We start from the raw sequence: 13,985 nt of genomic DNA on the forward strand, positions 1-13,985 counted from the left end.
CCGACAGGATAGTCAACCCGTCATTGGTGTTGGCTCAACATTTGACAGGTATCTCTACAAATATTAAATTCGCGTACGAATTTTATCTCTCTTGCTCTCTTCGCTTTGTTATTATTGTATTAACTTATATTCGAACAACTGGACAGGCGGACTTTCTACGAACAGATTTTACTGAAAATTTAATAGAAATCTGCACATTTGGTCTAGACTGCATACGAAATTTCAACCATCTAGCTCGAAGTGTTTTTAAGTTACCTTTGTCGCAGACAGACAGATAGACAGACAAATGGATAATTTTTTAATATGTTTTTTGAACGCAGGGAGGTGGAGATTTGTCAAAATTTCGAGGAGGAACTTTTTGACGATTACTATACTTATATATTGTTATTACTATGCACCATATATATATGTAAGCATTTTTCTGAAAAGTAGAAGTAAGAAAGAGGAACGAAACAAATGATCACTAGTCTTATATAACATGGGATTTCGGGCGACGCGTCGATTGCATACATGTGTTGACCATTGACAAGGGCACCGAAGGGATCACTTTCACTTGATACTTAGAATTGATTGCGCAATAATTTTCGTCTAATTTCATAGCTTCAGTGGAATTGGAATCAGGAATCAAGAGAATACTTTAGAATGACCCCCACATGGCCCACCGAAATTAATTTAGGTTAAATTAGATATTAAAATATCATTACATATATATATATATATATATATATATATATATACACGAGAAAGTAAAAATGATAGTAATATGCAATTGGCGAACAATAGTTACGAAAGATCCTGTTAGAATGCGGTCTTTGGCGATTTTTTTTTCAGAATAATTACTGGCATAAAGTTAAAATAAAGTTACCAGAAAACCATATATTTGAAAACTTTTTTTCAAAACAACCACACAATCATAGACCAAAACTCATTTATTTAAGGACGCTATATTTTTAAATGATCGCATTTACAACCATCCGAAAGTATAGACTGATAGGTGATCACGCTTTTAATTGATTTAGTTAGAAAATTTAATGAAAATCTACATTTTAGGCGCTAAAACTGCAAACCAAATTTCATTTACTTAAGTTGTTAAGTATCTCGAACTATCGCATTTATACACGTGCAAAAGTATAAACAGACAGATGGCTGACGAATTTGGTTCCAAATTTAAAATTTATCTACATTTTATATGCTAAACCTAAAAATTTTATTTACCTAGTTATTAAGATTTTGTAGTTATCGTGTTCAAACGCACGACAGCCGGACAGACAGGATTCCTCTGAATGGATTTCGTTTGTTCTAGAAAACTATATATATCGGATTTCGCCCATTTAACTGAAAGAGTTTTTGAGTTATGTTCACAGACGTTATTTCGAAATTATGTTTCTCGGATTCGGAGATGCTTGAAATGTGGAGATTCGTCAAAATCTCGAGTTCAGAGTTTTTGTGAATTACAATTCTTTCTCTTTATATACTTCGTATACGTAAGAGTAAAAAATTTGAATCTTATCAGCATCAGCTAGAGGCTGCTTTTCAGGTCTAAATGAATATAATATTTCTTCATCTTCTGCAATTACAATTTTCGCTTCCTAGTATCAAAAGACAAAATTTAATTTTAAAAAAATGCCAGTCAATGCCAAACAACTTAACTGAATAATCTGAACGAATAAACTGGCTGTAAAGAACAACTCGTCAGTAATAATAATTTATTTAACTATACATTGCAAATATAATAATTATGTTGGCCTTTACGCTAAACTTAGACGATATCGATAGCTAATTTAATAATATTTTTAGATAGAACATCGACAGCTTTTAATAATAGGGTGTATAACAGCCTGGATTCATGACAGTCAGAAATGGTAAAGCAATGAAATTTAAAAAATTTATGCGCATTAGAAATATGATCGAATTCCCTACAAATCACATTATTAACAGCTTATGTAATTGTTATTTAAAAGTACAAATTGTATGAAACCTTATATATGTGAAATCAAGGTATTATTGTTAATTATCGCATGGTCATAGATGGATGCAGCGATTGCAACAAACCAAGCGAGGTATTGACATCTATGAAAATATTGCAGCTAGCCAAAAACTTACCACAAATAATGTCGAGGCTGCATAGAGTGACTGGCATCACAATATCCGTAAAATCCTTTGTAATTTCCTTTTGCATGCGTTTTGCAAACACATGGGCTTGTTCGTTAAATATCGGCATGAAGTCCTTCAGGATGTCGAAATGAAAAGAGGGCGTCAGCAACTTCCTCCTGGATTTCCACTTGGAGCCATGGCTGAAGAAAAAATTTACTTTCTTGAAAAATAAAAAAAAATAAAAAAAGATAGAAAAATTAAATACAAAAGTTTCAATGGAGAATTCATTTACTATTCTATTTAAAATATTCAAAACTGTACATGATATCAATACGTCGTAGCGTGATAATGTTTTACGCTCGATTCGTTTGTTCTGTTTTCGTCTGACTTGATTGCATCGGCCGCTGCATTTTTTATATATATATATAAAACTTGCAATTTACATACTACATATATATACACCATGCAATTTACAGAAAGAGTGCAAACTTATAAGCACTATTATATTTAAAAGCGAAAGTTAAAATTCGTCTTTGTAGTTTATGTCCAAAAAAAAAAAAAAAAAAAATAAAATCATAATGTTAAGTTCGACAAAAACAATTAAGTGAAAGATTCCATGAAACAATGACCTAGGCTTGAATTTCATTACAACAACAAAAAGTACAGAGGCAAATTGTATTTAGAATTAATCTAGAAACATTTATTACGATTAAAGACATAATTACATGGAAATAAAATTGTTATCAATGAAAAGATAATTTTTTAAATTCCGAATTGGTTTTTAGAATGTTTATAGGCGAAAATATCTTCTAGATTTATTGAGAAAAGGCGATAAAATTATTAATTTTTAATAAAAAATATATGTTGAAATTTTGAAAAACCTTTTCTTGGTGAGATTTTTCTATCTACGAAGTAATTATATGCCATGTTCGGTTCTTCTAAATTTACTATCTACTCTATGAACCATTATAATTAAGGTCCTCTGCTAGCTATGAACAATTTTCATTAAATTTTACACCTCTCAATTTACAAAATGTATGCCAATCCAAAATTAGAAGTGTTGGTGCCGTATATATACCATGCAAGCATTTTTCGTCTTAATTTGTCTTACCAGAAATCATATGCTGAATTTCTGATAATCAATTCAAGATGAAAAAAAGAGATAAGTTAATTAAAAGGTAATTACAGTAAGAGGGGACCGATCGCAAATCAGAATAAGCACCACATCGTATTGCTACAAGATGAGAAAGAGGAAAAGCCACATTGTATGCCTGACATTAAAAAGTTTGTAAAAAGATTTTTTTCCCCCTCAAACGAAATTTGCATGCTTGGGTTTCTTCTTCATACGGAAGATATCAAACATAATGACTCTGAGGATTATGATGCGACGTATTCCTAATAAGTGTTCATCCTGTATGTAACAAGTATTAGTCTATTTTTCATTTCTGACCAGAAAAAAAGAGAAGAAAATTGCTGCAAATGTTCATTTTTTACATTTATGTTTTGAGTGAAATAAAAACAGTCATTGCTTGCTGACGTATTTATTTGACAAAAATTAAAAAGGATTATTTTAATTACCACAAAAATAGAAATAAATCTTTCAGTACTAAGTCCCAAATGAATGCCCAATTCGTCGAAATATCCGTGCGATTTTCCGAATCCCTTTGTTCACGTGATTGCTTGAATATTTGTTGCACATGCTTTGTTCATTACACTGCTAGCACATTAGTTTCCAGGAGCCAACAAAGGCAAGGTTGAAATTTAATTTTCATAAATAGATTTATTTTTTATATTTCGAAATGGATGAACAGAATTTTCAAGTATGTCAGATAATATTTGTCGTAGTTTTCAATCCTCAGAGTGACCAATCATTTTCGATTGGTTGACAATATTATAGGCGCAAAAAAGCAAAGATAAACCTTTTATTCTGCATTTTGAGCCAAACGACAAATATAGTATATGAATTCACAAACATATTTTTGTTTCGTTTATAAATGAAAAATATTGCGAAATTAAGTTGTAATTATCTTTTTTTTAGTGCACATTTTTAGTTTGAGATTTGAAAAGAGTCCATTTAGCAAACATTGAAGAAAAGAAAGATTCTTGAATGGACATCTTAGATGCGTAAATTCTAAACAATGTACTAAATTCATATACAAGTTGAAGCAATTTTAAATGTGCAAAAAAATTGGTTATTCAACCAACAACAATAACAAAAAATAATATAATGTAAGGTTCACATTTACGTTTAATGTTATTATTTCTGTATTCACAGATACTGTGTGGCAACAACAGTTTGTTGTCATTAGTTTTGCTACTTGTATTTGATACCGCATAAGAAATGTTCTCTTCATTTACTATTAATGAAATGTTTATTCTATCAACCGCGCCTTTCCATTCTTAAGATAATCCTCATACAATATTACCGCCTCTTATAATATTAAAAAATTCCAATAGCTTTATATATTTTTACAAATGACATAGAAGTAATTAATGGAAAAAAAGAAGACGAAGCTTCCGATTCTCAAAATATAGTTTCAATCATTTGTCATAGAAATGAATGAAATTCAAATACTAAAATATTGTATGCATGAAAACCAGTTTCTTCTGAAATAAGTACATTGTAGTAATATGATAATCATATAAGTAAGTGCTGCAGCAATATGCAATGCAAATCGTGTGTGCCCCCCTCTTTTCCTAACTTTCAAAAGTAAATATTTTTTTTATTAATTTTTAATTTAATTTCATATTAATTTAATAATTAATATAAATAGTTTAAGTAGCAAATTTTGACACACTGAAATAACAAAATTGAATTATAAACCACTTTCCTGATAGTTGGTTTCAATATTTTGTGTATTAAATAATTAGAAATGTAAATTTTTAAATAATTTTACACAAAATTGCAAAAATACAGCATTTTTAATATTATCTCAATTATATTTTTACAAGATCGAATAAGCTTACATATATTGGAATTGAAAAGCATAAATATGAGTTTTTAAATTTCTAATTTCATTTTTTATACATGTTTTTTTTTTTTTTTTTGTAATAAAATGAATTTTAGAAGAAGTGTTTGCCGCAGGATGGCCAGAAATGGCTTTTTCGCCATAAAACCAAACCATAAATAAACTTTCTTAAGATAATTAACTAGGAATATTTTTGAAATAGGGTTTGAAAGTTTAAACGATACTTAATTTGATTAAGATTGAATACATGGCTCTTGTAATTGAAAAGAAAGCTCTGAATTAAATTACTTTATTGAGAAAATGATATTGAGACCTCTAGATAATTGACTACTTTACCTATATAATAATATGCAAACAGCTGTTTAAAATCAAATACTGAAGTAACATGAAAGATATTTATGAAATTCTGTGAAGGCTTTTTATTAAATTTAAATAGACTGAAAAAGATGTTCTTTCACAGACAAAAATTTATATTCCGGATTGTTTCAGAAAAATCAAGTTTCTTTAAATAATGCAAATAAAACATCTTTCTTTGTATACGAATTTATCACATTATTTTTTTATCAATTCTTAAACGGATAAAATATTTCTTGCAGTTTATCCAAAATAAGAGTTAAGAGTGTGAAGAGTTAATTGCATTTTGGGTCAACAAATCAAAATCATTTGATTATAGCAAATACAAATTTTCTAAAAGTCTTTTGGATTAAAGTTGGCATATTTATTCAAACTACAGTCTTTAAGTTCCAAACTGTTATCAATTTCTGCGATAAATAAAATTGAGCATAACAAAATAAAACCAATTTTTAGTCTAACAGTAGATTTTCCGATATTGACCAAATGGGGACCTTTCTGGAATTAACAAACAGACGGGCGACTTGAATAAACAGCTATTTTAAATAGGCAACAGAAAAAAAATGTAGATATTACTCATTACCAATTCATTATATGATGCTTTGATACATCTACATATCTTTTCCTAACCCTTTGCTGTCCAATGTCCAATACCACTGGAATCACATTTTTATTGAACATGTTCACTGTCCAATACCACTTGACATATTTATGTAGGGTCGTGTTCCCAATCGAAAGAAGACTACACGTTTGTTTTTTCCATATTTTAATAGACGAACACAATACTACACGAACATTAAGCAAAGAACAAAAGTATAGGGTTGGTTGCAGTTTGGGCGGACATAGAATGGCTGTTATCCTTCTACTTCGACGCTCACACTCTCCCGCTCCAAGCGTCTCCTTTCTGCCGTTCGCCTCGCTTCTCCGTCTAGTCGGAACATTACTGCCATCCGCAGGTGAGGGAGAGACAGTAGCATAGCGGCTCATACTACATTTATAAGAGTTATTTGGTGATAAGACTCAACCATAGTTCCCGCCAATGGAGCTTTGGCGGTGGCTCGGTCATTAAGTGTTTTCAGTCTGCCTTAGGGCGTGTCGTAGTCGTTAATTTGTGATTATAAAGGCTGTTTCTGAATTTTTCTTACACTTCCCTCCAACCTACTACTATATTTAAGTCTCGGGTGAAATTTCAAATTCATTTATCAGCACTCTAATAAAATAAGTGGGCCGTAAAGGATGAGAAAGTGAGATGACATACTGTAATCTTCCAGTTAATGTAAATTTAATAGAAAAAAATTTAATATTACACAACTTCAATTCGATTAATATTACGTGTTGAAGGCGCCAGTATTCTTCATATATGGCGTAAACTCTTCCAAAAATATATTAAAGTTTTCTTTAAAGTTGAACAGTATCATTCAAACTTTGACCAGCTACGGCTACAGAATTTTAATCTAACAATATAAAACGCCTAAAAAAGAATTAAAACACATGGAATGAATTACCTCGTCAGTAGTCCCGTCCCTAACCAAGGGTGTAACCACATGTAGGTCCATCCTTTTTCCATGTGCTTCGTCCCACTGATCAAAGCCTGTAAAATGTATAAGACACATTAATAACCTTAGCATTCAGAAACATATCGGTTATTAATATTTGCACGTTTGTTGTCATGGTTTACGCCTTTTATTCACCTGAGCACTTCTTCATATCGCTTATCGAGAATAATAGCGGCGAATGTCAGAAATTCATCCTCAAATGTCTTTTTTTTCGTTGCCTGCGTTACCCTCTAAAGAAAAAATGATATAATTTCACTAAGTGAAAGAGAATTCATTTAAATCTTATTTAATTGTGGTAACTCGAAAATCGATTTTTAAAAAATTTACTCAGTGAATCTCGCAGACAATATGAGCAAAAATGAATACAATCACACTGGCTACTTCGCCCCGCCTAATAAAGGCATTTGGATTAAATCTGATTGACCGGACCACCCCGACAGCAATCCTGCCGGAAATTATGGTTGAGTCCTAAAGGCCTTCACCGGCCAAAGTACAACCCTTCCCATGGGAAGCCCGTCATCGATAGGACGTAGCCGGCCCTCACCATTTCTGTACCCACCAGAATGGCATAAACATAGAAACATATTGAAAAACATGAATGCATTTGTGTCGATTGAATGCATTTGTGTAATAATAATTTGCGTAATTTGTGTAATTGTAAAAACATGAATGCATTTGTGTAATACCATGGCCGTCACACCATTCACGCACAGATAATTCTTGTGACCGAAAAAAAAAAATCGAACATCACTTATCTTAGCAAGAACACTGCTTTTTTCCCCTCGAAGATTTGCTTAAGCAAAAGAATTTATAAAGACTGAGCTTTGTTCTACATATAGGAATATATTTTGTGTGTAAGTGCTGCAAAAAAGTCGTCTCACCTCTGTCGCTTCTGCTTTCGTGATGATGATGAAAGGGACGTACGAGACCCAGAAACAGTAGAGTTGCTTGTCATGGAACATCCGATTAAAGCCAGAGGTAATTTGAAGGAGAACTAGAAAGAAAGAAATGATACAAATTAAACAGATGCCGATAATCTAATGTTGTAATTCTAAATTCAGTAATAGAACCTACTCCTTTATTTGCCTGATATATTAATTTCTAAAAATGCATAATTTTGTAGTTTCGGTATATAAGATGTTTCCAAAACATCGAACAAACTTCTATTTATCTAAATATTGGACCTATATATATCTCTCTATATATTTCACATTACAAAATTTCCTTAAATAAGATGAGCAATTGTATGAAAATATTTTAGCTTCTGTAAACGATGGAAGTAAAAAAAAAATTTTTAATTAAATTTTTATACGTGTCCCATAGTATAAAAGGGTCACTATGTAAAATGTTTTTCTCACACTCGTCTATATACGCACAAAGTTTCACATTCCTTTCAACAACATTTGCAGATGTATGCTTTAGGTTTAGAGTGACTAATCACAAATTTTAAAGAAAACTTCTTTTAAAAAATGCAAATTTATCTAATACAAAAAAATTAATACATGCAAATATTTATCAAGTAACACATTATCCAACTATTATGACTACAAAAAATTTTCTAATCACACATAATGTTGGGAGGATAGATTTCAGAAACTGCATCATTTAACTTATCTCAGAAGTACTGGAATGCCGAAAAAGAAAAGAAAATTATTTACTCGCATTTATTTGTCTTCTAAAAGAATGTCATATTTCAGCAACAAGGAATGTTGGGATATGCTGACGATTTATGTTTATGTAATCGTGAAAATATTTTGGTTAAATATGCAGAAAAATACAAATGTTGTTTTCAGAATTGTTTCAGCAATTTTCAAGAAAGTGTGTTTACAGAACGGTTTAGCGAATACGAACTACAGAATTTTTACTTTCCTAGAGAAGAACAGGGAGGACGAAGCCATTATATGTGTGATGCAGAAATTGACATTTTGGCTTGTTTTTTCAGTCACTCTCAGGATAATGTACGAACAGTCAATCAGTAACTCAACATTACACAAACGACAGTATAAAGATTATTTCCACGTGATAATTGGAAAGCCCACGAAGCCCCAATTCATGAAGCCCATGAAGTGATGCAACAATTACATCAACCACACGCTTGATGTCAAGAATTTTAGATAGGGCCCTATCTTAAGTAAAATAACATCCCCTTTTCCGGAGAAATGCAATTTGGACAGATGAATGTTTCTTTAATTGAAATAGAAATATTAATTTTGAAAACTATCGCTTTTGAAACCGTCACCTAATTAAGATTGTCTTTTTGTCTGCTGTAAGAAATTTACGGGGTTCAGTTATCCAACCATCATTTCTACCCATTTTAAGATGGATAGCCAATTTATGAATTCGATCGAGAGTTTTGTTCTCTTAAAAACACATTCATCTTCACTTATTTAAGTTCGAACAAAAATGTTCGAGATATCTATAATTCATATCTATGCGTTTGAATAATAAATTATTCACGTTTTTCAAATTAATTCTTTCTCTAATCAAGCCAAACATAAAAACTAATTTTACTATTTTTAGCTTTTGAATTGTGTTAGTTTTTTACTGTTTCCCGTTTCAAATTCATTAACTGTCTAACGATGATCTGCTGTACCATGTAAAAAATACACCTTAACCTTAAGTGCGTTCACATGCCAAACCAAATCTGCATTTTGACGCAGTCCACGTGTAATTTTTTATCTAATAAAAAAGAAATCTTATTCGCTTTATTATGAATTTTTGTAAACTTTACAACGTTCCCATTTGTATTGCATTCGATGTGTATATGCGTCATCGTAGTAGAAATAGGAGTGATTTTTGTACCACGTACGTTAACATTATATAGACACATAGATTTTTGTATGTATATAGACATTGATGGACATATTTACGCATTGGCATTCCCTATGCTTGCATTGCATAGGCTTGCTTGCATGAAAATTATTTAATTGCCATACTGACCTATGCTGTGTTAATAATATAATGTGTTAGCAAATACGCCAGTTCTCCTCATTATTTTTTACATAATTTTGAAATGTTTCCAAGGTCATATTAACAAACGCCCATTATATCTATAAATGTAATTTGTAGATTTATCGCTAATGGGAAGACCATGAGCTGATCTTATCTTTAGTGAAGAAAAATATATCTTTTCATCAAAATCAAGTTTTTATAAATATGTTTATGTAATTTACATATAAGATTACTACCAAGGACAGAATTTAATTTTCCTCTTAGGGAGATCTGCCGAGGAAACATGAAAGAAATTTCCATTGTTTTCAAGAATGGAAGAATCTCTATCAAATTGGAAGCAACGGATCCTTGTGTTCTATAATAGAGTATTTTCTAGATAACTGAATATATGTTTTGAGAAATGAGCAGATCGTATTTTAAGATGGCATCTGTTGAAGTCGCAACTTGCGAATAATCCGCTGATCACAATTTTCGATCTATCGTCCACAGCTAATATTAACGAAATTCGTACAGATTATTTAAATTTGATATGCAAACACCTAAATTAATTCTGCCATCCCTAATCTGCTTCCTCGTACGTAACATTAGATCCGATGTGGCCTGGTGGTAGGTCTCAGCTTCGGAATTGAAGGGTTTCAGGTTCGATACCCGATTACACCGTAAGCGGGTCTGGTGCACGTTAAATCCGTCGGAGTCAAACGTCCTCCCACTGCTGTAGTGTGGAAGTTTGCAGAGGGGGGGCTGAGAGCTCAGGTGTCGTCCTCGTCAACTGACCTCGGTTCAAAATTACGAGGTCAGTCCCAAAATAGCTCTAGCGTTGCTTTAAAACGGGACGCTACTATAAATAAACTAAACTCGAACGTAACATTTTTAGTAGGTGCGTTGTATCATATCCTTTTCTCTTTTCCCAATATATATTCGATAATTTCATCATAAAGAGAGAATACGAAAGAAAAAGAATTGCTTGCATTCAACCAAACTTGAATCTTCTCTTCACTAATCAATAATGTTTTTAATTTTTGTTTGTTTCAGCGCTCTAATTTTCGAATTTAAATTTACATTTTGATAAATATCGCTATTTAGATGTCTCCTTTTAATTGGGAGCCAGTTATTAGAGATTTTATTGTATTTTCCTGGCCTCATTTGAATATTCTACTCATGATTTCACTCATTAGTAATCAATTATCTCTACATTAGCAATCAATCACAGCTCATTTGGAACCAATCAAATAAAGTGTAATTATGCATTCTTCATGCATTATTCATGCATTTTTGTACCATTCAGTAACGAAGAAAATCTGAATAATATAGAATTTATACAGCCCACATTAAAAAGGTTCATATTAAAGACAAGTATTGATTAATTGATTAATAAATTACATCATAAATTTTAATAGCTTCTTATGGGAATTGCTTATTAAATTTGAGAAAAATGTTGAAAGTAACATAAATATATATAAGATACTAATATCTTTAAATTTTTAAAACACAGGTAAACAGAATTTCAAGACTTTAATTAGAAACAAAGAGAATGTGATGAAAACAGAAATATGAGTTAAAAAGGTTTTCGCAGAGTTCAAACGATAACAATGTAACATTTCCACACATTTTTATTTAACTGAATTTGTTTCTTGTTTATAAATGTGGAATTTTGCAGTTGATCTTTCACTTTCTTCCTGCTATGCTACAAATTAGAAATCTTGTACACTTTTTGTTGTTGTACGCAGATTGTTTATCTCAAAATGTTGTGTTCTATGAAAACAAACTATTTTAATATCATCTGAATTCAATGACTGATTAACCTAATAATATAGCGAAATATTCGAATCACTTATAAATTTCAAATTGCGGATGAGTTTCAGCAAATTTAATTTATAAATTCCATGTCATTTATGAAAATGAATTATAAATTAAAAATTAAAGGTAGAAAAAATTTAAATAAAAACATGTTCTAATTTTAAGTACACTGATAAAAATGTATTTTTAAACACAGATTTTAATTAGATTGTCATAATTACCCATTTTTTTAAATTTGCATAAATGTTACTCCTTTGGATGAAATATTTGCTATTTAAAATTCAGGCACAGAAATCTTTTGTTAAATTGCAGTTCCTGGAATTCAGAGCTTGAAGTTATTTCAAATGATTGTTCATTTCATCTGTTATTTTTCTAAAGAATAACAATCAAAATTCTTATATTCATTTTTAGTTCATTCTCTTGGTCAAGAAATATGATTAAATTTAAATTTATTATAAAACGCGGGAGTAAATTTATTTCTTAATACGTTTTACTTTATAATATTATTTATTCTCTTTGTCAATTTATGAATATTTCGACATGCATGCGTTTATGAATGCATTAAATGTTATTCCAACTAGAGTGAAAGTTATGTAGCAAGCCACTTCAAAAAATACTCAAAATTACTTTAAATATAAATTGAAATAATACAGTAGATTTTATTCTTTTTTACAGCACTCAATAAATTATGAAATTCTTTAGCAGAATTTTTCACAAAATTATTTTAAATAAATATTTCAATATAATGCTGAGAAATATTTTTAAATAATAGATTTAACTGCATCCAGTATAATATAGTTAGTACTGGGCTTAAATTATTTTATTCTCAAAAAATACTCTCTCTCAGATTTTTCACAGTTTCTCAATAAGATTAATTTCTTATGGTTTAGTTTAAGTAATTTATTATGTTTTATGTGTTTTTTTATTTAAAAAAATCTTATATATTTAAATCACCTAGCTAACTGTTCAGTTTTCTATACTACCTTATTGATATCACCATCTATTTTGGAGATGTATCATTGTAAATAAACTAAAATTCCATAAACATACGTGTTGTCGGATTTCAAGTAATTTTTACATCAAATTCTTACTTCTATATCTATTATAATAGTTTATAGGGTTATTATTAGTTAATAGAGTTCAAAATGCTATGATTCCATGTGCATAAGTTAATGAATTCTTTGGATTTTTCAAATACATCTCTATGTTTAATGATAATTCACTTAAAAATAGGGCAACATAATCCATGAGTTCATACTTACAGACATTGAATGAAAATCCATTTTTTGCTTGCTCTGTCCATGGAAATTCCCCCAAATGGCCTAAAACATCTATAAATCCGAGTCTGGTACTAGGCCACAATCGATTGTATTTCCTCCTAAAAAGCGCGTACTTCAACACCACCAAGACGATCCCTGTAAACACTACGATGCACAAGGTACTTAATACCTGCCAAGTATCAACATTGTTTCTTAATTCTGTCAGACGAGTAAGAAACGTAGAAGTCGCCATAGTAGTTTCTACGCCGTTTCAGCAGAGCATAGTGAAGGCTGGTGGAATGAAAAGCGACAAGACTAACAGATAAGATTCACTCACTTTACATGTACTTAAACGACCTTCAAATGGCCACTCGTGATGAAAACGTTTCCTCTAAAGCGTATTTAAAATGGTAATTAATAACAGCGTATCTATTTGGGTGTCAGCTGTGAGCCGGTAGGCTTTTGTTTCCTTGATGAAATTCTAAGCGTATTGGACTTTTTACCCTTTACTTGAACTAAGATAATTTTTTTAGAACTTTATAAATGTGTTTCATTGATAAGATGTTGCCTCTGTTAGTAACTTTAATACGCCGAATCGTATAGAATGTTATCTTACTCTTTGTAATGACATTGTACTTTTATTGTATTTGCAGTTTTTATTTTTTGGGTTGATAATAGGAACATGTGCTATGAACTCTGTGATTTTATTCAATTACTTTTGGATTCTGATCAAATAATGCTTCAATTTAAAAAATAATGTCAAAAAATTAGGATATGCATATTGATAAAAATGATAATCGGTGCCCTTATTTCTTTTATTATTATTTCTAAAGGTTAATTATTATTAAGAAGTAAATTATTATTTTCTATAATTTCTTATAGAAAAAAACAATAATCTTGTTCTTTTTATAGTAAGTATTTATAGTTTATTGGTACACTTTTTTTTCTTGTCTTTATAAATTGGCATAAATTTATATTTTCTGCTTATTATGAGAATTTTTTTTTAG

General features: G+C 30.5%; 1 protein-coding gene across 1 annotated transcript in view; it reads right to left on the minus strand.

Annotated features, from left to right (window-relative positions):
* Positions 1-13,451, minus strand: part of LOC129964128 (cytochrome P450 4V2-like) — a 32,322-nt gene extending 18,871 nt beyond the window's left edge. The window contains exons 1-4 of the mRNA XM_056078818.1: positions 12,982-13,451; positions 7,852-7,964; positions 6,920-7,005; positions 2,104-2,294 (exon numbers count right to left, since the gene is read on the minus strand). Coding sequence (XP_055934793.1) covers positions 2,104-2,294; positions 6,920-7,005; positions 7,852-7,964; positions 12,982-13,231 — 640 coding nt within the window. The 5' untranslated portion in view covers positions 13,232-13,451. The remainder of the gene's footprint in view (positions 1-2,103; positions 2,295-6,919; positions 7,006-7,851; positions 7,965-12,981) is intronic.
* Between the last annotated feature and the right edge of the window lie 534 nt (positions 13,452-13,985).

Source organism: Argiope bruennichi, chromosome 3, assembly GCF_947563725.1.
Source record: "Argiope bruennichi chromosome 3, qqArgBrue1.1, whole genome shotgun sequence".
Taxonomy (NCBI): Eukaryota; Metazoa; Arthropoda; class Arachnida; order Araneae; family Araneidae; genus Argiope; species Argiope bruennichi.